General features: G+C 35.7%; 1 protein-coding gene across 1 annotated transcript in view; it reads left to right on the top strand.

Annotated features, from left to right (window-relative positions):
• Window positions 1-24,714, top strand: part of LOC106065184 (uncharacterized) — a 32,744-nt gene extending 8,030 nt beyond the window's left edge. Inside the window, exon 2 of the mRNA XM_056041091.1 lies at window positions 23,205-24,714. Within this exon, the coding sequence (XP_055897066.1) occupies window positions 23,205-23,244 (40 nt within the window). The 3' untranslated portion in view covers window positions 23,245-24,714. The remainder of the gene's footprint in view (window positions 1-23,204) is intronic.
• Window positions 24,715-25,844: the final 1,130 nt, after the last annotated feature.

Raw genomic sequence — 25,844 nt, 5'->3', positions numbered from 1 at the left:
CGACATGATCTAGTTATGATGATATAGACTTGATCTAGTAATGATGGTATCAATTTGATCTAGTGATGATGGTATCAACTTGATTTAGTAATGATGGTATCAGCTTGATCTGGTGATGATGGTATCAATTTGATCTAGTGATTATGGTATCAATTTGATCTAGTGATGATGGTATCAACTTGATTTAGTGATGATGGTATCAATTTGATTTAGTGATTATTGTATCAATTTGATCTAGTGATGATGGTATCAATTTGATTTAGTGATGATGGTATCAGCTTGATCTAGTAATGATGGTATCAATTTGATTTAGTGATGATGGTATCAACTTGATTTAGTGATGATGGTATCAATTTGATCTAGTGATGATGGTATCAACTTGATTTAGTGATGATGGTATCAATTTGATCTAGTGATTATGGTATCAATTTGATCTAGTGATGATGGTATCAATTTGATTTAGTGATGATGGTATCAACTTGATCTAGTAATGATGGTATCAATTTGATCTAGTGATAATGGTATAAACTTGATTTAGTGATGATGGTATCAATTTGATCTAGTGATGATGGTATCAACTTGATTTAGTGATGATGGTATCAATTTGATCTAGTGATGATGGTATCAACTTGATTTAGTAATGATGGTATCAGCTTGATCTGGTGATGATGGTATCAACTTGATTTAGTGATTATGGTATCAATTTGATCTAGTGATTATGGTATCAATTTGATTTAGTGATGATGGTATCAATTTGATCTAGTGATTATGGTATCAATTTGATCTAGTGATGATGGTATCAGCTTGATCTGGTGATGATGGTATCAATTTGATCTAGTAATGATGGTATCAACTTGATCTAGTAATGATGGTATCAACTTGATCTAGTAATGATGGTATCAACTTGATCTAGTGATGATAGTATCAACTTGATCTAGTGATGATATCGACTTGATCTAGTAATGATGGTATCAATTTGATCTAGTGATCATGGTATCAACTTGATCTAGTAATGATGGTATCAATTTGATCTAGTGATCATGGTATCAACTTGATCTGGTGATGATGGTATCAATTTGATCTAGTGATCATGGTATCAACTTCATCTAGTAATGATGGTATCAACTTGATCTGGTGATGATGGTATCAATTTGATCTAGTGATGATGGTATCAACTTAATGTAGTAGTGATTATATCAACTTGATATAGCTTGTGATTAAATCAACTTGATCTAGTTTGTGATTAAATCAATTTCATGTAATTTATGATGATATCAATTTTATCCATCATAAATTACATGAAATTGATTACATTGTTACATCAACTTATTCTAGTTGTGTGTGCTGAGGACAGTAACTTGTATTAACCAAAAAAAACGTACTTTGTTTCCTACAATATAAATATTTGTCACTAATACAATGTCCTGTGTGTATGATGACTTACAATGTTTATTATTTGCACTTGATGTGTAGACATCCAAACAAATCATGAAACTGTATCAAAGAAAATACATTAGATTTGTTTATTTAAAAGAGACATGTTTTCCAATGAAACCCTATATTATGACAAGTTGACATCGCTTTTGGACGTCTCAAAGTGATAGAATAAGTTTCTGCTTCTCCCGACAGGACAAAAAGAGATCTCAGTTGTCACAATTCCTCTATATGGCTCTGAAAGTTTTATGTACAATTATCTGAAACTACAAGAATGAATCTATTATGAAGTGTAAGGTAGGTCTAACAAAATTAGAAAATAAAAATACTGATTTTCTCTGTGTCGAAAAACAAATATTTAGTTGACCGCTGAGACTTCATGTCTACACAAAATGTTGTTTATGTTACAAAGAAACCTATTGGTTGATATTTTGCGCAAGTTGCAGTACCGTCTTGTTGATCTTGTGCTCTTTACATATCTAGAGGTGGCTAGTGTGCTAATGGTCCTGGGACAAAGCATACGGCAGTACCGTCTTGTTGATCTTGTGCTCTTTACATATCTAGAGGTGGCTAGTGTGCTAATGGTCCTGGGACAAAGCATACGGCAGTACCGTCTTGTTGATCTTGTGCTCTTTACATATCTAGAAGTGGCTAGTGTGCTAAAGGTCCTGGGAAAAAGCACACGGCAGTACTGTCTTGTTGATATTGTGCTCTTTACATATCTAGAAGTGGCTAGTGTGCTAATGGTCCTGGGACAAAGCACACGGCAGTACCGCCCTGGACTAGTACTTCTCTTGGAATGCATGTATCTTTGGTTGTAGTCAAATTTGTTATTTTGTTCCCGAAAGCAGGTGCGCTAAAAGATTTCATTGAAGAACTTGTCCCACTTTGGTTTGTCTGCTCTATTGTGTGTTCAAAACCACACCTCTCCCTTAATCTGATGGACCTTTGGGGCACCACATAAGATTTGTTGACCGTCTTTCTCAATTCATCTCTGCCTTTTGCCTTGTAGAGAACCTCTTTCAATGGCAGGTCCGTCCGTTCATTTATGTTGTCTTCCAGTCGCTTTTTCTGTCGGCTTTTTTTCTTTTTACGGGTACTGTTCGCTGAAGGAAGGTTCTTCCGAACTCCTATGATGTAGTATGATGTAATATGAGCTTTAGTTTTGCGTTTTTTTTAAGAATAGTTAGCAGAGAGAAAAGTAAAGGAAAAAAAAGATGACTTCATCTTATCGTGACGCTCTCTGGATTGTATGAAGTTTGTCCCATCTATTGCACGTAAGAAATGTCGTCATAGACCAAAAACTTAGCGAGTTAATTACATGCAGCCTTCACGAGACTTCATTATAGAAACACTTTTAAAGAACCGCACCTACAACTGATTTTCATGATTTTATTTTCCAAAGTTCAAAAGCGCATTGCAGAAAAAGCATAGACCTGGTAACTTGCTACAAATTTAAGCTCCAACAATATGCTCGGTGTTCTCTACAAGTTTTAGCTTTTCATCAAAGGAAATGATTTCCCTTCAACATTAAACAGTAGCCAGCGTCTCACCTTACAGCTAATTACACTTACATCTTTCAAGGTTTCAACGTTAAAGAAACACGTGCCGTGACGTGGCTTCTGATTACACATCTTGAAAGTTTTAGAATACTACAAACATAAAAAAAAGACTTTTATGTCTTTTATTACGAAGATTAGTGATGAGTGAAGTATGTCACGTGACTGCACAGGCCCAGTTACGACCTGCATTTCTGGCCACACCTAATGCAGATAAATCTCTTGTTCGCCGGACTTCTTAAGTTCTTTATCGCGCATTGGCAGAGATGTCATAGAGGAATACAGCAAGCATCATATGACCACTGAAAGAAACAACTGAAGAGATCTCAATACAATCCAGTTGCTTGTCAAATGCAGAAGTTGTTCATGGCACTTAATCTTATATTTATATTTCATTATGTTTAGTGGTTTATTGTAAATATTCTCTTTAAAAAAAAAGAATATCCTTCACATTAGTAAGCAGACAAATAACTTTTTAAAAATATGCATTATAATTAAAAGAATGTATTAATTGTTTCACTTTCCCGCCCAGAGTTTAGCTACCTGGACCTAGAGTACATTTTTAGGCTAGTCGTTAAAACAATCAAATGTATTTGCAGTAGGCTACTCACCAAAGTCGACGAAAGGCTTTTCAAATATTTTGTTTAGCATATCAGTGCATTTATGGATTCAGCTAAGAGATCTAATATGTAACCACTATTCTTAGGACTTAGGCCACTGCAACATTTGCGGTCGCATTGGGCCCACACTTTCATAGACCCTGCGCTAATTCTAGGTGTAAATTATCAAATTAAAACATTATAAGTTATATAAAATGTCAGGGTTTCTGCAGCTTCCTGATTTTCCAGGGGCTCCTGTAAATCTCCTGTAATTGCAAAATATACCATTAACACAGCAGACTTGAATCAGTAAAGCGAGAGCTAAGTGAAAATGTTTTTCAAAAGTATAGATGTCACCACGTCTTTTGTTTTCTTCATAAGTCGGTGGTATATTGTAAATCTAGATTTATAGAATAAGATTGAATATAAATGAATCTGTGTTACTGTATGTTATTAGATAATGGCAGGCAAGGAGAGAGAGAATGTTTAATTATTATCAAGTGTTTTTAAGCAGGGTCGAAATAGACAGCAGTGTAAATTACTCCAATATTTGCAAATCTCAATTTTTAGAAACACTTTGTATTCTGAGATGCAGAGATGCATTCACCTGGGGTCTAGAAAGCACTACTTATGCAAGTAAAAAACAACAACACTCAGATCAAGTAAAATAAAAAAGAGGATGTGATGCAATAATAAAATTTAAATGACATTGAAATGTGTCTGTAATGAGCCTAATCGTCGTAAGATCATATTCGTGTTAATCAAGACGTCTTAAATCAGACCTGTTAATGTCACGCTAAAGCAGAGAGACGTACATTACACGGTATAGATTTAAAATGTCTTACATAGAAGATGAAGTAGTTCTTAATAATTATTTTTTTATTATTTTTTAAACAATGATAATACTATCATTATCAGCGTAGCTTTTGAAATATGAAGTTACTTAGAATACAAATAAAGCAGATTTGTTCTTGAAAAAAAATTACAAACGCCTTTTCTCCGCCCTTGACAGCAAATCTCGAAAAGGCTTCGCAGTTCGGGAGACATTGCATTATGGGAAACAGACGGTAATACTTATTAGATCATAGTTTAAAGAAAGGTGTGACGATGATGTTTTAACGTGACGTGCTCTCAGTTATTTCAAACTTACTTTCATTGCTTAATTCGAATTATCTTGAGTTAGCAGTTACTGGAGTTGAATATCACATGATAAAAACAGCAACTTAAAAAAGTTCTTAGCCATTCTGCTTCGTAACATTCACTATGTACATTTCCATTACCACCGACGGACAACGGTTATGTCTGTGCTAGTCGTTGCAAAATGTGTTGGTCACAGCTAGGACTCCACGTGAGAAATACTGCATTCCTCCTCAATCTCAATAATCATATATTTTTAATTGCATTTAGCATTATATTGCATTTTAGTTTGTTTTGGTCTCTACAGTCCAATTGCACATTGTTTTGATTTTTAGAGCAGCCATGTTTTAACAAGTAGTTGGTTTTATGATGTCGAATAATGTAATAAAAAAACTAAGCAGTGGTGAATTTGAGAATCTGTTGAAATAGTTTCTAATGTGCAGTCTTTTAAAACTAAAAATGTATGTTTTGTGTACATATATAAAAATATTATTTTGAAAACACGATTGTAAAGCATCTCGTGTAAATTGGGAATTCTTGTGCACATTATTAGAAATACGAAGTGGCACACATTGTTTTCTTGTTTTACTCTTATCTTATAAAATACAGTTTAAATAAAAATGATTACGTCCTCTTGGTCTATCTAGTCATGCATGTCAATCAACGCCTTACATTCTGCCATTGGTTTTCCTGGCTGACTCAGGCAACCCATTCCATGCTCTAATAGCACTAGGGAAGCAGGAGCATTTGTACAATTTTGTCCTAGCTTTCTTTTTCGAGATTTTTGAATGTTAGAGATGTAAGGGGGGGGGGAAATATTTAAGATGTTTTCAAGACTAAGACTAAGACTGCTTTATTGATCCTTATGGAGATTTGTTGTGATTGCAAGGACTCTTTTCTCATATACAGACAACACAACAGAAACATACACAAAAATAGAACAGACACAATATAAAGAGTTCATTCAGCGACTACACACAGGCATCTTGGTCCTTTTCATGTTTTTTCATCAAAGGGTGGTGTTAATAAAGTCTAACCAAGTAAGGTACCAACGAGTTTTTGTACCACTCTGTTCTTGTCTTTATTGACAGCAGTCGCCCACTTCGTGACGACTTGACATAGTTATGTTGGACCAGGTGGCTGTTGTCTTCCAAGAATTTTCCGATTTTTCTTAGACATTTCTGCTCAAAACGTTCCTTTAAATATGGTAATGTGCGTGTGATTTTTTGATGCCCTTTTAATAATGTTTTTTAGGCAGCGTAACTGTTTAGATGTTATTCCGTATGTTAGCAGATTTTGCATAGTCGCGCCGTAAAAATTATCTAGGATCTTCTTATTTAGTTTAAAGCTATAGAGTTTATATATAGAAAAAATAGTCGCTAGGCTGTTTCCTTTGTCAGAATTCCAAGGTGGCAAATAATTTCTTCCAAAAATGAGCTCATCGCGCATCACATGTTTTTTGTTGATTAAACGTTTTCAAAATGCTTACAAAATACAAAACTGGTTCTGGTTAGGGGATTCTCAGGTAAAAGTAAAATTGGGAAGAATTCATTAATGTATAACACGGAGGCTTGAGATTGAAACCAAGACCCTTCATGTCACTGTTAACAAGTTTACTCAAGAAAAAAAATGCATTGTAAACAGATTGTTACATACACACGGAATTTGATAATCGATTTCAACGCCTAGCAAACATTCCGTGAAAACTGAAACCAATCTTGTGAGTGATATGTTTGTTCAATGTAAACATCGGGCTAACGTTAAAAAGTTGCACTGTATTCTCGTCTGACTGAATTCAAGTTAGAAATGAAAGAGAACTCTGCTAATGTTGCCGTGTAAACAAGAAAACAATTAACAGTACATCTAGAGATGTTTTCTTTCCATACAGGAGAAATTTTTAACAGTCTTTTGATGAGCGAAAATGGCGAATTTAAACAAAGTCACGTGTAGAAACACTATGTAATAACTGTATAATAATAGGCTATTAGTGACACCATTGTTTGTACAGTGTCAGTGAAAGAGTTGGCAGTCTTATCCACATAGTAAGCTTAGTGTTTGTTTCGTTTAAATAACGGTTGTCTTTCTGAACTTTGAATTTCAAATGAATATTATTCAGAGACCTGTGGGAGGCATATTGAACATAATTAAACTAAAAAGATAACGCCATAATATAGCTCATGCTAAGTTTATTCAACCTGGTTAGAAGGTCATTTTTTTTCTAATTGGATAAACTACTACAACTCATAAGTTTAGGAATAGAATTTGTTTAAATAATTAGCAAAATTAAAGCATGTCTACTCAAATGTACCTAGGGTTAAGTTTTTCTTTCAATTCACACTTTTAGCTCATACTTTAGCTCACACTTTTAGCTCAAACATCTAGATCACACTTTTAGCTCACACTTTAATCAGAGTCAGAGCGTGGTGGCTGAGGGGTAAGGTGCTTGGTTTTTGAATTGAGAGGTCTCAGGTTTGAATATCGGTGAAGACTTGGATATTTCATTTCAGGATGTTAACTCTTTCTCTCCTAATTGACGATAACATCATTGATTTCACCTCATTCAATTAATTCAATCTTTAAATTTATAAACTTGAACTTTTGTTATATAAAAAGAGCATGAATTTCCCTTTTATTCTATACCAAATGAAACATTTTCTGATCACTAACAACAAAGTTATTGAAGCTTAATCAGAACAGGGGAGTGAAATAGTAACGGACAAAAAGAAGAATTCCTTCAAAACGTGGAAAAAATAATTACGGAGAAAAAGAGTTAAGTACGTCCCTGAGTCCACCCAACTGCGATGGGTTACCTGACATTAGTAGTGGAAAGTTGGTTGTTGAGCTGGCCACATGACACCCTAGTTAACTGTCGGTCATAGAATCAGATAACCTTCACATTCTCTGCATTGTAGATCGCAAAGTCAAAAGTCAAACAATGGAAGCTGATCAACAGCACAAATCAATAACTCAAATTTCAGACTAAATTTTCAGACATAGTAGTATGACTGGTTTGTTAAGCTGATAGAAGGTCGCACTAATAAGGCTCGGGTTCGATTCCCAAAAGGGCATATTTTTATCACAAAATATGATTGTGAATATTATTGGAACATAATGTAGTTTTTATTTCTTTTTTTTAAACCAAAATATCATCAGTCTAGATATGTCTGTATAACACTGTGTTAAAAATCGTATTTTCCAGAGGGGCAAAATAATATAATTTATTAAATGGAGCCCTGCTGCTTATTTGAGTCTTCATTCATAATCTGTCAATATACAGATCTGTCTACTACTTTAACTATGAGAACTGAGAACACAGACAATTTTACATGTAATCTACACTTTGATGGTCATAATTTAGCATATTTGAGTTTATCTCACTCACAAAGATTGTACTACAAAAAAAAAGATCACATATCCTCCGAACTTGTGGATTAGTTGAATATTTATTTTAATAGCACACCATTAGGAGGAGGTAGCCCTAACATAACTTACTGTCATGAGCGAGCAAAGTAGACCCAATGTGATTCCATGTGGTAATAAGCACCTAAGCATTATTTCAATCTCTCTCTCTCTCTCTCTCTCACACACATACTCTCTCTCTTTCTCTGTCTCTGTCTGTCCGTCTCTCTCTCTCTCTCTCTCGTTTCTCTCTGGTGTTCTGGTCTTCTCTTCTTCTTTCTGTCCTTTTAATTCTAAGTATGTGAAGAATGTGTGACAAATTAAATAGTTCTCACTTATGTTTGGTTCATGGTGTTCCAGACATTCTACCAAAGACTTTGAATACGCTTGAATAACTGTTTCTTTAAAGAGTATATAATCTATAATTCTATCCTAACAGCAAACGCCAAGGCAATGGTTCAATAACTCAATCATCTCAAGTACACGTACATATTGAACTCCTTGTCTCTACTAAACCATCATGAAAATGTCGTTAGAGGCGAATGTCACCCTGTCACTGTGGACACCCGATGCAAAGTATTTTTACTACACAAGATTCAGTAGCTCCAATGCAACAGTCCAAACCCTCATCTACATACTAACGTTTGTGGCCATCCCAGCCATATCTTTGCTGGGGATTGTAGGGAATGTTCTTACTGCCTGTGTCCTCAGACGTCAAGGTTTCAAAAGAAGCTACAACATCTTCATACTAGCTCTGGCTGTTTCAGATACGATCTTCCTCGTCGGAGTCAACAATGTCGCAAAAATCATTTACGACAGAACTGGTAGAATCGGATTTTACTTATCCCATAGCACATCGATGACTCTGTACGCCCTGCACGCGTTCTGCAACGGCATGGAAGTGGATGGGAAGTTTATGTCCATGATACTTCCGGCTTTTGTTTCTTTGGAAAGATTTATTGCAGTTTATTTTCCGCTTCATTTAAAAAGCCTGGTAACTTGTCGGCGCGCTAAGGTCGCTGTGGCCATATTGTTTATTTCCTGGATACCTGTAAACATATACTTTCTGCTGCTATTTCGTTTCGAATACGTCCTGGACCCTGTGAACAACAAAAGTGTGGGTTATATTATGAGGTCCGACTTAATGTTGAACCGGCCAGATGTTTATAAGACCATATCTGGCTTCTTCTTTATGGTAAGTGGACCTATTCCCGTTATATTTGTCAGTATCCTGTGTATGGCAGTCGGAGCTAAGATTCAAATAGCTAGGAAACAAACTTTATTTCAAATTGTTACATTTCCTAACTGTAAACCTAGAATGAACTTGAGTCGAATGGATTCTAGAACTGAAGTCTTGCAAGAGAACAATAACTTAGGCAACAAAACCAGTACTCTGCAAAGCGGTCAAGTGACTTTAAAGCCTGGGCACTTAAAGGTAGATAAGAAAAGAAACGACTCTGCTTTCAATATTCTAGGCCTCAGGGGACAGGGAAACAGAGACAAGAGAAACACAAGAATGAGCTTGATCTCCCAAACTACTCTAATGCTCTTGGTCATGTGTGCCTTCTACGCTGTCGTGGTCACCTCCTGCAGTCTGCCGGCCATCATTCTGAACAGAGACACCTGGGAGTCGGACACAGGCGCGGTAGTTGAGCTTTGCACACAACTGGCTTTTTGCATCAACAGCAGCGCTAACTTTGTGATCTACGTCGCCATGAACAGAAACTTCAGAAGCCATTTTAAAATGTTGTTTTCTCTGAATAAAGATACTAGTGACAACAACGTCAAATAAAAAAAAAGACTGATGTGGGTAAAATGTGTGGGAAAATTCTAAGTCCTTCATGAGCATGGCCTTTGAATGGCAAAGTACGGGACGATCAAAAGATTTCCGACCAAAAAGATTATTATTATTTTAAATGAATATTTGGATGGTCGGGAAGATTTTTCACCTGGTTATCTGTTGCCACTAGGCGGATTTGTCTAATCTGAGGGTCTTTCATTTACAAAACTAATATCAACTCACTCTGTCTGTATGGTAACAAAGTGTGTACACGTTATTTCTCTCAAAGCCCATTATAAAATCAAGTTGAAACTGCACTATTCATTCGGATAGACAAATACATGAAACAATAAAAAGTTTTAACCAGTGAGTCAATTAAATACTGGATATTAATTATTGTTTATACCAACAAAGGAAATTAATCCTTCAGTATACACATATGCGGCTAAATATGTAGCGTTTCGTCCCCTAAATAATTGATGACGTTATTTCTCCCACACCCATTCTCGGATCAAGTTGAAACATTAAAAAAATATTTATAGTACGCAACAGAATATGAATAAAAAAAATTAACCAATTAGTCAATTAATTATTGGTAATGAATTACGTTGTTTGATAGCGAATAAGGGAAATAACTTCTACATTATTGAGAGGTAAAATTGCAAATTCGGAGTTTTTCCCCTTAGAATTTTAAACTATATTTTGGATGTTTTTCTATATTTGATTCACCGTTTTCTCTCTTTAAAAATATGCTACCTAGTGTTGCCTTTATATATGTAGCATGTAGCATGATTCATTGGTTCAAGCAACAGATATGTGATACGGTTGCATCTTCAATGCAGAGTTACACAAGTAAAACAACAATGAATATTTTCATTTTCTTTTTTTTTTTAATGGTCGAAATATTAACTGACAAAATAGGATGTTTTTAATTTTTGTATTGCATATTAATAACGAGACGGCCTAAATGTAGCAACATAGTCACTTGAAGATGTCACCAAACAGTAAAATAGATTATAACATTTCCGAGTTGAGACATTCATTTCAAAATAGTTGTTTAATGTTGCATATTTGCTACAGTAAAATGATTATATCCACAAACTTTTGACTTTGTGTGTGTGTGTGTGTTTTTGCTGTAGTTATTGTTGATCATATAATTCACCTTTCCCTATCCCATACTCTGTTAAACCGATGGGGCACCACACAAGATCTGTTGACCGTCTTTCTCCATTCCTCTCTGTCTTTAGCCATGGAAAGAATTTCCTTCAAAACATGCCTGTTCATTCTTATATGTTGTCTTCCCATCGATCTTTATAAATCAGTGATTCCCAAAGTGGTCTATATAGACCCCCATGAGTCTACAAAGAATTTCAAATTGGGGGTCTATCAGATGTCCACAGGGGTCTACAATAATGGATTTCACAGGTTGTGACTTTAATGTTCACATCCCACTAATGTAATTATTTCATACATTAAAATACGATTTGTACCTTAGTTAATCCTTTAAATATTTATTCTGCTAAAAGTGTTGCATTTCATTTCAATACTTATTTAACTAGCTTAATTTTGTCTACATGTAACTTTGGTTTAACAAAAAGAAATGTAGAGTGTACAGTGTTGATTATTGAAAATTGGAATTTATTGCTTCCTTGTCAAACAATTGTCAAACAAACGGTTGTCTAAGTGACTATATATGACGGTATAAAACTAATTACGCTGGAGGATCATTTGAAACAAGACCATCATGAGAATAAAGATTTGAAAAATTTTCGAACACTCAAAGATAAAGTTCAGAATAGACCCACAAAATCTCTCTTCAACATCATATAAAGAATTAAGTGGTTTTACTTATAGCCAAATATGAAAACATGGATTTCACCCGCCCTTGAAATTAGTTTAAACCTGTTTTACACAGAACTACATCTGATATTACGAAAATAATTTCTTTAAGCAACAATACAGTTCAAGGACACATCGATGGCATTATTTATAAAAGCTTCTTGTGTAATTTTTTGTAGATGCCATATACAGTCTGGGATCAACTCAAACAGATAATAGCGCTGTGTGCTGCAAACTGCCTAGGGGTTGGCGGCTTATGATTTTTCCTCAGGGTTGATTCCCTAAACCAGTGATGCCCAACATAAATCGACCTACGGGCCATTTTAATTTCCGACACTGATGTCGCGGGCCAGGTAAAGGAAAGGTACAAAAACGAAATGAAATTGACCTGAAACTATTTCATTAGAAGCCCGTGGATCTAGCACTTACATTCATTAATGGGATAGTATCTTTTTTTTTCATGCGTCAGAAAACAGCTTCATTTCTCTACTAAAAATATGAGCAACAGTGTAGCTAGCTTTACCAACGACTCATATTCTTGACTCTTTTGGGAAAATATTAACATTAATCTTCCAATCTCTAGACGTAGTTTAACAATCTTTTTATTCAAATGACGTCAAATTTGTTTTATAATGGCGCTTCTTTTTGTTTTAAACAGCCACACTTTATTTACAACTCAAATATATTGGCTTATTATTATGCTCTGCCAAAAAAGTAAAAACCTACATTCAACATTAAAAGTCCAATCTCATAAACGCACAAATGTTAGTCATGGCACCAATCAAAGGGAGAAAAATTGAAGGCACTAACGTAGGTAAAGAGACTTTTTTCAACCTTTTCTTTAGGAGGGGGGGGAGGGTAGCTGATTTTCTACACTCTGTGCCGACATTTCGGCGGGCCGGATGGAACCGCATCGCGGGCCGGATCTGGCCCGCGGGCCGTATTTTGGGCATCACTGCCCTAAACCTTTTCTGTGATTGGATATAGCAGCAAGGCAGCAGAGGTTTTAATTCAGAGTTTAATTCACAATTCTCCTAGGTGGGTAGCAAGTCTATTGAACCGCTCCTGTTCGAAGCTGACTGGTTTAGGCGACAGTTACTCGCCTTTGCCCCTTTTAGTGAAAACAGTCCGCGAACTCAATATTTGAGCCACACATAAAAGATCAAGAAATACAATAGAAGCTGCTCTTTTCAAAAACTTGTACAATAATATCTAAGGCTATTTAATAGATTAATTTATTACTATTTAATGTTTGAAGGACAATTGTATAGATAGAACAACAAATTCTTATATGAAACATAGTATCGGTAGCAACAGAAGAGAGGCCAGCAAAAAAAATAATTTCCAGTGTGTTTGATGATTTCAGTAATACATATTAATTGTTATTTTAATTGGTTTAAATTTGAATTTTATCAATAGAAAAAGATAGATCTCTAGATCTATAACTTAAAATGTAGCTTTAAATTACTTTTCACTCTAGACTAAATAGAGTTAGAAATTAGTTTTTAAAATATGGAGCTGATAAATTTGCTAAAAAAAAATACAAGTTAAGCAGGGGGGGTCTACCTAAAACCAGAAAACATGACAAGGGGTCTACGAGACAAAAAAGTTTGGGAGCCACTGTTGTTAATGATACCTAGGATCTTTCTGTAGCATCTTAGTTTCATTGCTAGAATCTTCTTCTCGAGATCTGCAGTCAGCGTCCAAGATTCGCAAGCATCTGGACGTGACCAGGGAGCGCAATCTGATTTTAGTTAGATTTTTAGTGGTTATGCCTTTGTCTATCCAGATTGTTTTGAGTTTTCGCAATAGCTGTTGTGGACTGTGCAATTCTGGCCGGATATTCAGGTTTGATTCCCTCATCTGAGACAATAGCTCCAATATATTTAAAGCTACTGACACTTGTCAGCTGTTCGACACCAATGCTGATGTCCCTTTTAAAGTCCAGTTGGCTATTGTGCATAATAACATATGGCTATGAGTGTGAGTTTTTTTTTGGCATTGATTTGCATATCATATGCTGCGGAAGTCTTGCCTATGCGCATCATTAAGTTAGCTAATTCTTTTTCTGTCCCTGCTAGAACCTCTATGTCGTCCGCAAAACCTAAGTTAGTAATTTTACTACCTCCACTGCTAACAAAAACTTCATAGAAACCGAACGTTTTCTACATTACCCTTTCAAGGAAGAAATTGAAAGAAAGCAGCCGTGTCTTACTCCAACAGTTGTTTTTAAACCAGTCCCCAATTCAGTGGCGTAGCTAGGGTGGGGGAGGAGGGGGGAGAATTTGAAAATCCCCCAAGGCCCCCACTTGAGAAGACCCCCAAATGAGTGTTTTTTACATTAAAAATTAAATTTTACGCAAAATGCAGTAGCACCCAAAGAGTTCAAACCCCCCCCCCCCATGCCCCCAAACGATGGAAAATTCCTAGCTTCGCCCCTGCCTCAATATTTTTGTTGCGGTGAAAGCACACAAAAGGGGACAATCAGCCGGAGTTAACAACATTCCTGATGAGCTTCTAAAGGCTGGAGGAGAAACCATCATAAACGCATTTGCACCAAGATGTTTAGAATTAGAGGGATCTAACTGGTTAGTGTGTTTGCCAGGACTGGTTGGATATCAAAAAAGGCTCACAAAGTTTTGTACAAAGTTATGCTACAGAAACGTGGATAGTGTACAGAAAACATGCAAAGAAACTGAACCACTTCCACATGACATGTCTAAGAAAAATACTGAATGGCAAATGGCAAGACAAAATACTAGATACTGAAGTCCTTCGAAGAGCGGGTCTGCAAAGCATCCACACAATCCTGATGCAGTCCCAGCTGCGATGGGCAGGACACGTCTGCAGAATGGAAGACCACCGCATCCCTAAACGACTCTTGTATGGCCAACAAAGCGAAGGAAAGCGCTCGCAAGGTGGTCAAAGAAAGCGCTTCAGGGACACCCTCAAAGCTTCTTTGAAGGCGTTCAGCATAGACCCAGCCACGTGGGAGACAGAGGCACATGACAAAGCATCATGGCGTCGCGCTGTGAAAACTGACGCACAGGTTGCTGAGGAAAAGAGAACAACGCTGGCAGAAGAAAAACGCTAGAGAAGAAAAGCAAGGCCAACGACACTAGCTCCAGCTGGAATAATCTGCCCAGTGTGCAGCCGAACATTCCAGGCTCACATAGATCTCACCAGCCACATGAGTAGGCATAAAACCCTAAAGCAAAGCCCTCAGCCCCCTGGATGACAAAGTGGTCATCATCGAACCAGATGGACTAACTATATATAAATAGCAGGGCCGGACTTAACCATTGTGACCAAGAAATAATGGAAAGAGAACAAGTAATCTACACTGTATTCACCCGTCACTACATAGATCACGCTCAATAGCAAGAATTACCAAATGTTTCAATCTATCTAAGAGAATTGTTTACCTTAAGTAATTCTTCCTTAGTTTGAGGCGCAAGCAGCTTCTTTAACCAGATTCCACAACTACCTGATAATTCTGTGTTTTTTTTTATCGCGCGTAGGATTTGCGTTTTCCATATTGAATGACAACCAAAATAACAATTTTTGTCTATATATTTCTGGAGATTTGTATGAGTTTTCAAAAGATTTTATTAATTTCTGGAGATTTCCAGGACTTTTTCGTATATTTTGCAATTTCAGGAGATTTCCAGGAGCTCCTGGTAAATCAGGAGGCCGCGGGAAATCTGTTATAAGTTATAAAATTTAATAATTTACACCTAGAATTAGCGCGGGTCCTATGAAAGTGCAGGGCCCACTGCGGTTGCTTAGGTTGCATTAGGTTGCTACGCCGCCGGTCGACTAGTTTAAAATAAACTACTTTAAAGAAGCCATGAAGATTTTCTAACGATGTATCCATTTCTCGTGTTTTTCGTGTTTTTATGCCATTATTATTGGTGTTGACAACAAAAAGCGATGCACTTTTCACATAATAACATGATAAAACCTCCGTTCGTCTCTTGATCTGTTGAGATTCTAAGTGATAAATGACTGAAATCATAAAAACATATTGTGATAAAATGGTTAGATAGTTTGGTCTAAAGGAATGACACATTCTCTTCTTTCCTATTTTTCCCATGTTTCTCTCTTTTTTCTTTTTAAGTCTATCGTGCAATCTTTTTTTTTTCAGAAGGCAGGTAGGGGTAGACTTAAAATTACACTTTAAAGTATATATATATAAACAGATGTATATTGTACTTCAGAGAGAGTGAGAGAGTGTGTGCGTGAGATACACAGAGAAGAAGAAATTCTTCTAAGAGAAGAGTGTGATTGGTCCAAGCACATGGAATTTCAGATTGATCTATAAATTGTGTAATCAGTAGATATGAACCTCCCTTTGTAAGCTGATGCTCTTAAGTATCTTGTGCCCCCGTATTGATAGTGTTTAATAGTTCAAGCCACTTATCTCTGACTAACACATTTCAATTGGGATTTTTTTTGTCCGGTATCCCAATGTCATTGCGTCATACAATGAACTTTGAGAACCGTAGAGCCCAAAGTTTGCCGTGTTCTTACTGCTTGATTTAATAATGGTTATTGACTTTGTCATCGCTGTGTTGACTGTTATCATTATCAGCCTGTGACGAAACGGAGAAACAATGGGAGTGCTATTGTTAAATCACTTAGTCTAATGCAGGCCAGGCTTCAGCAAACAAGAAAATTATTAGAACATCATTTCAGAAAATATTTTTTTAACGTATTGTTTTAGAATTTTATCATTTTTTACTTACGAAACAATATTAATTACGCCAAATCATTTCGTTAATGAACTTAATAAATTGTGTGACTTGTTGTTCCATTTAAAATACCATGTATTTGTTTGCTAACTTGATTCAACCATGATTCAACAACGTTCATGTATACAAAAGATGTTGATTAATATCTGTAAAAGAATGTTCATTATAAAGTGTTCAACTTAACAGAAGTTGAATGAAAACTATTCATAGCCATGCATGGTAAGCCTTAAAAATGAAATATAAGTTTCAATTACATTAAGTACATTATTTAAAATATGTATTTTATTGTTAAGTAAATAATATTAAAAGTCCGTTTTTATTAAGGATGTTAAAATTTGAAATTTTAAGATATTTACCAAATAATGCTGAGGATTTTTTTTTAACTTCGTAAAGGAAATGTAAGAATGACTTCAAAATTCGACGAGCAAATCTTATTTGGACTCAAAGACATCTTATTTTGGACTAAAGACATCTTATTTGGACTCAAAGACATGTTTATTGGACTAAAAGACATCTTATTTGGACTCAAAGACATGTTTATTGGACTAAAAGACATCTTATTTGGACTCAAAGACATCTTTATTGGACTCGAAGACATCTTACTAGGACTCAAAGACATTTTAGTAGGACTCAAAGACATCTTTATTGGACTCGAAGACATCTTACTTCCACTCTGATACGACTAGAGCACAATGACTTAAAACGAATCAGGAGCAGCGCTCAAGACCTTCCTGGGTGTTAAAATAAATAAAACGCTATGACGCATCTTCAAACTGATGGAATGATTATAAAATCAAGCAAAGCTTTAGGGTTTACTCATATCTTTTTTTTTTTACAAAGCAATCCCATTATATTTAAAATTCTATTTAGCGTACGTTAAACTAATATTAGAATATGCATCCTATATTTAGAGCTCCTCGTGAAAACATTTAGAAGCTAGAACAGACATGAAATAGAGTCGTAATCGTAACAAGAAAAAGAATATTCACATTTGACTAGAGTAACACCATGAGTACAATCGTTAAACGTAGAGACACTTCAGGACAGAAGACTAAACAGTAAAGTAGCACTAGTTCATAAAATACTAAACCATGAGTAACTAATTGAAAAACAGAACCTAATAAAATGCCCCTAAAGACACAGAGAAACATTTCTTATTTCATAGGATAGGCCAATGTCTAACACATGCTCCTTCTTCCCTAGTGTCGTTAGAGAAGGGGGTGAGCTGTCTGAATCAGCCTGGAAATCTAATTACTGGGTAGAGTAAGTATAAGTCTCTAATTAACAAGCACTACAATATTAAACTATAAAATAAATGTTTGTCAAATCAAAAAGAACTGGCAAAATGTCGACTTCAAGAATTGGCCAATGATTAATTTGATCTTGATGTGATATAAAGAGAACAACATGTTTGTGTAACAGCAATCATTAAGCATTGAAATAGTGACTTTCTTATCCCACAAAATAAGGTATATTTTTTGTGAATTCTGCGTTAAACCCCTCTATTTAAATTGACCTTTAATCTTGACTGTACTTAGCGTAATTATAATGCATGCAATCTATACAACTCTACACACAAAAAAAGGCATAATTTCAGGATGCTTGATATATTTTTTACCAAAGAATGGAAAATTCTAGTTGCGCTCTATTTATTCTTGAGTTAATTACAATGTAATATTTCGCTGATATGTCACTGGTATAATTACACCGCCTAAATTGTGTAGTGTCATTTAGAATATTTGGTTTTACTGGGGTAAAATGTTTACTATAAACATGTTTAATTGTTGTCTATGTCATCTCATGTAGTCTTCAAAGAGCTTAAACTTTTATTATTTAAATTCCAAATCTTGAAAGTAATTGTTTTAATAATAGTTGTAAAAGCTTTTAGATCTATATCTGCATGACGCGTAGGACGTAATCATCTACGTTTTTGAAGTAACGTCTGTATTATATAAGATAAGATATCTGGGATTAAAATACCAGACCAACACTTGGGAGAACATTTGCGCGGAACAAGGTACACAATCAATGCAATGACTAATGTTTTGTATTGTAGTCTGTGTGTTGATGGGCCATTCAATCGCTAGCTACAGGGATATAACTCTCCTTGAATAGCTTTAATAGCAAAAAATACGACTGCCGTGATGAAACACAAATTTCAGAATATGTGTGTGTGTAAAATTTAGCATTGTGGTAATGTACATATTCTACGTCAGGCATGTCAAACACGGTGTTCGGGGGCCGCATGCGGCCCGCGACCACTTTGCATGCGGACCGCTTGGCTACTTCAAAAATTATCAAAATTATATTAAACTCTTACGCTAGAAAATAAGAGATGACAAGCTACTACAACTATAAGGTAGTATTTGTTAAACTGAACAACGAGAGTGAGTCTGCAGTGAAAGCCAGCTACATTTTGTTAAACTTAATTGCAAGCATTAGAAAATATTTAGTGAAGGTGATTTTATGAAGGCGTGTGTCGTTAAAGCCGAAGTAATTTGTCAAGAAAAGGCGAAAGCATTCAAAGAAATAGCGTTAACTACGAACACTGTGGCAGATAGAATAAATGACATGTCAGTCAGATTGCGTGAACAATTAAACAATTAAACAAAATAGTTGATTTTGACTTATTTTCATTGGCTCTCGATGAGTCCACTGATGTAACGGGTGTATCACAGTTGGCTATATTCATAAGGGACTGTGACAGGAATTTTGTGATACATAATGAGCTACTTGTTCTATACATAACACCACAACAAGCGAGGATGTTTTTGAGATATTACAGGAGGTGATATTGCAGTAAAATTTATGGCGCACCAACCATGAAATGAAATGGTTTTGATGCAAAGTTACTTGCAAAAATAAGAGAGACTGATGCTAATTTTAAATTTGCTCATTTTTCAGTGCAACATTCACCAAGAAACATTCTGTGCAAAGCAATTACAGTTCCAACATGTCATAAGACCGGTTTCAGTCGCTCCTTTAAATCATTGCCAATTTTCAATGTTTCTGATAATTAATTATTTTCTTTGATTGTGTTCCCTACTACACATTAGTTCACTGGCTCTCATGTCATAAAGTATTGAAGAGAGTTTTTGTACTGCGTGAAGAAATTGTATTGTTTCTGAACATGAAAGGTGAACCTGTTGAACATTTCCATACTGACGAATGGGTTCAGAATTTGGCATTTGCAGTTGATCTCACTGGTCACCTGCAAGACTTGAATTTGAAACTTCAAAGTAAAGACAAATTAGTTGCAACTGCGTGTGATGATGTGAAGTGCTTTCAAGCAAAATCACTTCTCAACGTGTCAGGAACTAAAAAGATTTAATACGGCTACAACATTTGGTGAAGATGCTTTCAATGACCGTTTTCGTGACTTCGTTTCATGCGAGCTAGATCTCCATTTTCATTTGCTTCTGAAAATGCTGCTGGTAATGTGCAACTAGAGCTGGTAGAATAGCTGTCAGATTCTTTGTTGAGATCGAAGTATATAAAAGTGGTTTTGCAAAAATGTTACAGTTATTTACCTGAACGATATGTTGAATTGCGGAAATTTGCAGCCAGAATTCAAGCTATGTTTGCAAGCAGTTATGAGCAGTTCTTTTGAATAATGAAAGCTACAAAATCACCTCACCGTTCGAGATTATCTGATCAAAATTTGTCATCAGTGATGAAAGTGTCAGTGGCAAACAAACTTCAACGTGACATTAATAAACTTGTATCCCAGAAAAGATGTCAAGCATCAGGACAGAGAAAATAATGCGTAGTCATAGTAATTTTTAATTACTGTATTGTATTACAAATTAAGCTAGCTAGTATTCTATTGTATTGTTTCTAATTAACATAAAACTAGTAGGCTGTTTTGCAACTAATTTTTGACTGGGGCCCCTCAGGTCATAAAACGTTTTTATGTGGCCCATACACCTTAATGAGTTTGACATGCCTGTTCTACGGGGAAATGTGGACTAAAGGGAGATAAGGCATTACTACAAAGTCATATTTAATGGAAACTAAAATCGATTGCTCAGAGTTTGGTGATTATGGTATTGCAGCCATAGCCACGAGAACGGGTTTGGAGGCTTCACGTTAAACAACTTTTATGGACATTGTGTCTAGATGTGAGTACCAGAAACATTTGTTGGATACATTGAAACAAACAAACAAAATATGTTGGTACACAAAAGGAATGTTCGGAAGTAAACAAAAAATGTCATTGAAATTTTCATTTCACCTTGGAATTAGGGGGAAAAACATAAGATCTAGAAGTAAGTATTTATACGTAGACAGGTAATCTTGTAAGGAATCATATCATAGTGCTTATTGTTCAGTATGAACCAATGCATGACGCGTAGGACGTAATCATCTTCTTTTTTGAAGTAACGTCTGTATTAAATAAGAAGAAGTAGCTTGGTTTAGACTCGAGCCAAACGTCTTTGATTTGTTTCTCGTAGCTGTAAACTTAATACTTTGAAACTAACATTGACACTTCGGCGATCGGGGCCGGTTTTAAGTCAATGGGACCCTGGGACAAAAATGTTGTGGAGGTCCCTCTCTTTTTCTAAAGTGGCAATAAAAATCCACTTACTATGTTTTAATATGTACATCTAAAAAGTATACAACAGTGATGTCCAACCTAATTCGGCCTGCGGGCCATTTTAATTTCCGACACTCATGTCGCGGGCCACATTAAGGAAAATGTACTAAAACGAAATGAGATCGTCCTGAAACTATTGGATCAGAAACATAGATTAATGAATGGGATATTGGAAGTTTACCTTTTTTCATTTACGCGCCGTTAAACGGGTTCGTTTCTCTACTTCTGAGCTAGTTTTTCCACCGACTTATTTTCTGGACGTCTCATCAATCCTCCAATCTCTAGGCTTAGTTTAACAATCTTTTATTTGCGACTTAAACAAAGAATGCTTCATATTTGTTTTATAATGTTTTTTTGTTGTTGTTTTATTAAACAGCCAAAATTTCTTTATAAAACAATCATATTGGCTTATTATCCACACACAAAAATTAAAGAAGAAAAATGATATTCAATTTACAATTACTCTGTTTGTGTCTTATCTTATTTTATTAAATATTGACGTTATGTCAAAAAAAGTAGGTTGCCACCTCCTACAAATGTCTCTAGTTAATCTAGTCATGCATGTTAATCAATGACTTAAACTGCCCTTGGATGACGCACTGACGTAAATCCGGAGCTGCATTTATATATTACGAGCACGCTACCAGCGGGCATTTCTTAACCACATCAGTGTTGACAACCGTTAAAATACATTAAAATTTCTGACTCGTTGAAATTTAGATATCTGATATTATCTCTGTTATGTAGGCACCCTCTCTTGTGTAGTCCCCAGGAAAGTAGCCAGCCTGCCCTATTTTAAATTAGGCTCTGTCTGTAAAAAGTCTGTAAAATTCTTTGGTATAATCGAGACATAGTGTTCAATGATTCCTAAAAATTCTACAGCAACCAAAAAAAGTTGAGATTAAAGGGAGATAATATGAAGAATTAACAAAAAGTTATGGTGATTGTCATAATTATGCTCCGTGAATCTCTTTTGCGCATGAAAAAAAAAACTGTTACATAACGTTCATGATTCACTCATGATTCAGAGATATTATAAATAGGATGATTTTTTTCTGTTATAGAAATTATAAATAGCCACTATTAAAAAAAACACAAACTATTAGACTTGGACTACTAGCTATGTTACTGTTGATGCTAATATACACAACTGGAGTATTCAGAATGCAAATTCTTTCAATAAATATATTTCGATTCTTATAACCAGAAATCAAACAGACTAATATTAAATGGCAATATTCACGAAAAATTGTAAACACATTGATTCACTCTTTTGTTACATATGGGGGGGGGCTGAGTGGTTAAGCACTTGCTTCCAAAACCTGGGGTCCTGGGTTCGAATCTCGGTGAAGACTGGGATTTTGAAATTTATGTATTTTCGGGGTGCCTCTGAATTCACCCACCTCTACTGGGTACCTGAGTTTAGTTGGGGAAAGTCAAGCCGGTTGGTCGTACTGCTGGACACACAAAAAGATACTCTGCTCGTTGGCCAAAGAAACAGATGACCTTTACATTTTCCCCACCATTAGAGCTGGGTGAATTCAGAGGCGCCCTAAAGTTCCACGAATCAAATATCACAGTCTTCACCAGGATTCGACCCCCCGGATCGGAAGCCAAGCGCTTTACTACTCAGCCATCGTATCTCCCTATGTTAAAAAGTGCATTGCTAAAAGTGAAAATATATATATAAACCAAAAAATATCATATAGCTTTCAAATAACAGTGTATCACATTTACTATATTCTTTAAACTAAAAATAAAGCTATTTATAGTTATATTTGACTGATTAATTTTTGATTAGACTTACACTTTGTGCTTAATTGTAACATGTAATTTCTTTAAATCTTGTAATCTATTTGTGTCAATGTTACTGGCTATTATTCCAATTAACAATTAAAATCATTTACAGAAATAATTTCTATATAGTTGAAATGTTCGGTTATAAATATTTCAATTTGAGAAAATGTATCTACACTACAGCTAGTGTCTCGACCGTACAAGCTTGTACAAGACTCAGATTTAAATAATATGTTTGGCTTCTATAAAAGTCTTGTTTAGCATGAATGTAAATAACACATGAAGTTTTCTCTTTTATCTCTTCTTTAGGTCTACATACAACTTACTTAAAGATTCACGGAATGGATGAGTTAGACATATTAAATCAGACCTCTGGCTTGTTGCCCTTGGACCCAAAATATTTCTACTACCTGCGTTATGTCAGCTCAGATGCCAACGTTAAGATTTTTATCTTCGTTTTCAGCTACCTCTCTATCCCAGTCATCTCCCTTTTTGGAATCATCGGAAACGCCATGACACTTAGTGTTCTGATACGCCACGGTTTCCGAAAGAGCTACAATATATTTATCCTTGCGTTAGCTATTGCTGATACGCTCTTTCTCGTTGGAGTCAACAATATCCCTCGAATACTTTTGCTTGCAGATAAATTTGGATTCTTTTACACCCGGGCGGAGTCTTTGACTCTTTATGTCGTGTTCATAGTTCAGATTGGAATGGAGCTGAACGGCAAGTACATGTCTATGATCATCCCGACATTTGTCGCTGTTGAACGTTTCGTCGCTGTTTATTTTCCTCTCCATTTGAAGAGTCTCATCACGTGCAGGCGGGCCAGATTGGCCGTGTCTGTTTTGTTCGTCTCCTGGATACCAGCCAATATCTACTTCTTCATGCTGATGAGGTTTGATTATCTTCTCAACCCCGTGTCCAACACGAGCGTAGGTTATATTATGAGGTCAGACCTAATGTTAAACCATGCTAATGTCTATAAGGTCATTTCTGGCTTCTTCTTTATGATAAGTGGACCCATTCCTGTTATAGTTGTCACTGCTTTTTGCGTTGCCATCGGAGTTAAAATACAAAGTATAAAAAATCAACGAAGACATCTTAAAAATTATACGACAATAGTTTATTTTAGTAATTACGTCCAATGTGCAGGTAAGAATGCTACTCTAGACATATATCCAAAGAATGAGCACATAACATATCAACAGACTCCAAACACAAAATACAACTGTGAAAAGCCCTCTACACCTGAACACCAAAATGAGAAAAATATAAAATTCCCAATGACCAGCAATGGCGCTGTAAAAATTGATCATCGACAGAAAGAATCCGTCTCGCAAACAACTATCACACTGTTTTCTATGTGTGTCGTCTATGCGGTCATCGTCACCGCCAGCAGTCTGCCCAGCATCATCTTGAACAGAAACAACTGGGAGTCAGATACAGGGGCGCTAGTGGAGCTTAGCACCCAGCTGGCTGTTTGTATCAACTGCAGCTCTAATTTCCTCATTTATGTGACAATGAACAAATCATTTAGAACCACTCTAAAGCAAATACTTTCATTTACTAAACATGGACGTTAGATGAACATTATAAATAGTTTCTTCTTCAATCAGCCAGTAGGGCCGTGAAACAAGGTAGATAACAAATACAAAAGGCCACATCTTCATATTTTTTAAAGATGGATCAGAGAAATTGGATGTGTCAGTAAACACGTTATAGAATCTGCTAAACAAATGAACACTCAGTTAGTTTATTGTTTGGCTATCATTTATTCACGCAGGTATCGAAATTTTTTTACGCCAAAGTATTTCTTTATAATGAAAAGATTTACAGATGAATAAAAACAAAAACGTGAAATTCTCATTTAAGTATTTGTTTGTTGTTTTTTTTTTTTATGCTTTCTGTACAACTTATAATTAGGCGTACTTATGAAAACTGAAAGGTTGATGAGCGAATACTGTAGATGAATAAAAGGCTTTTGTTACAATTCATTGTATGAAAAAAGAATGTGCTATTGTAAAAAAAAAATAATTAAACAATAAATGTAGAGCTAGTTTTCTTATGCAAATTGAAAAAAAACAACAACTTAATCAAATAATATTTTGTTTGACTCTTGCACTCTGGTCCTAGCTCTTCTGGTTTGGGTTCGAGAAAAATGGCATCTGAGAGAAGGTTTCCGTGCTGCTTTTTATGCGCCTTAGACTTTGACTTAGACTTTGACTTTAACTTAGACTTTGACTTTGACTTTAACTTAGACTTTGACTTTGACTTAGACTTTGACTTAGACTTTGACTTAGATCCTCCCGCACCGTTCGGAGCATTGGGCGGCAAGCAGTCTCCATAAAGATCTGTCAAATGATCGTGTAAACTTTGTATTTGAAAGATTTGTGTATGTTTTTCTTGTTGACATGTGCTATATAAAACAAAAAGTACGCTGTGACCACCAATAGGAGGACATTCTGAAGCACAAAACGCAGAGGGGGGAGTTTAGATCTCTCCCCCAGTCCACGTGCTGCTTGGGGGGGGGGGGAATTTTATGTCCTAGTCTAGCCAAGTTTGTAGTGTATAAGCAACAGTGTGAGAACATCTGTCCAATTAAACCAGTTTATCCCTCCCCCCTCACACACACTCCTTATAACTTATGGATAATCCGCTACTCGATTTATGTGTCTTGTAGGCAAACCTTTTTATCAAAATTGTACATTGTAAAAATGTTTAATCGTTGCACAAGACTTAATTCTTTTTTTTTTTTGTTGGTGATATTTCATCGTTATAAAATTGTTTCTATATTAATGTTGGTATGCCATTGCTGCGTTGTGAGGCTGTGTAAATACCTGTATGCAATGTGCTTGTAGTTACTCACCCAAATTACAATCAAGTTAGCCTCACTTCCCCACCCCCTCTATTTCAATTTTGTTTTAATCTCTTGCTCACTCACCTGGT

Source organism: Biomphalaria glabrata, chromosome 9 (genome assembly GCF_947242115.1).
Source record: "Biomphalaria glabrata chromosome 9, xgBioGlab47.1, whole genome shotgun sequence".
Lineage (NCBI taxonomy): Eukaryota > Metazoa > Mollusca > Gastropoda > Planorbidae > Biomphalaria > Biomphalaria glabrata.
The sequence above is the reverse complement of the archived record's forward strand: the minus strand, read 5'-3'. Positions and strand labels throughout refer to the sequence as shown.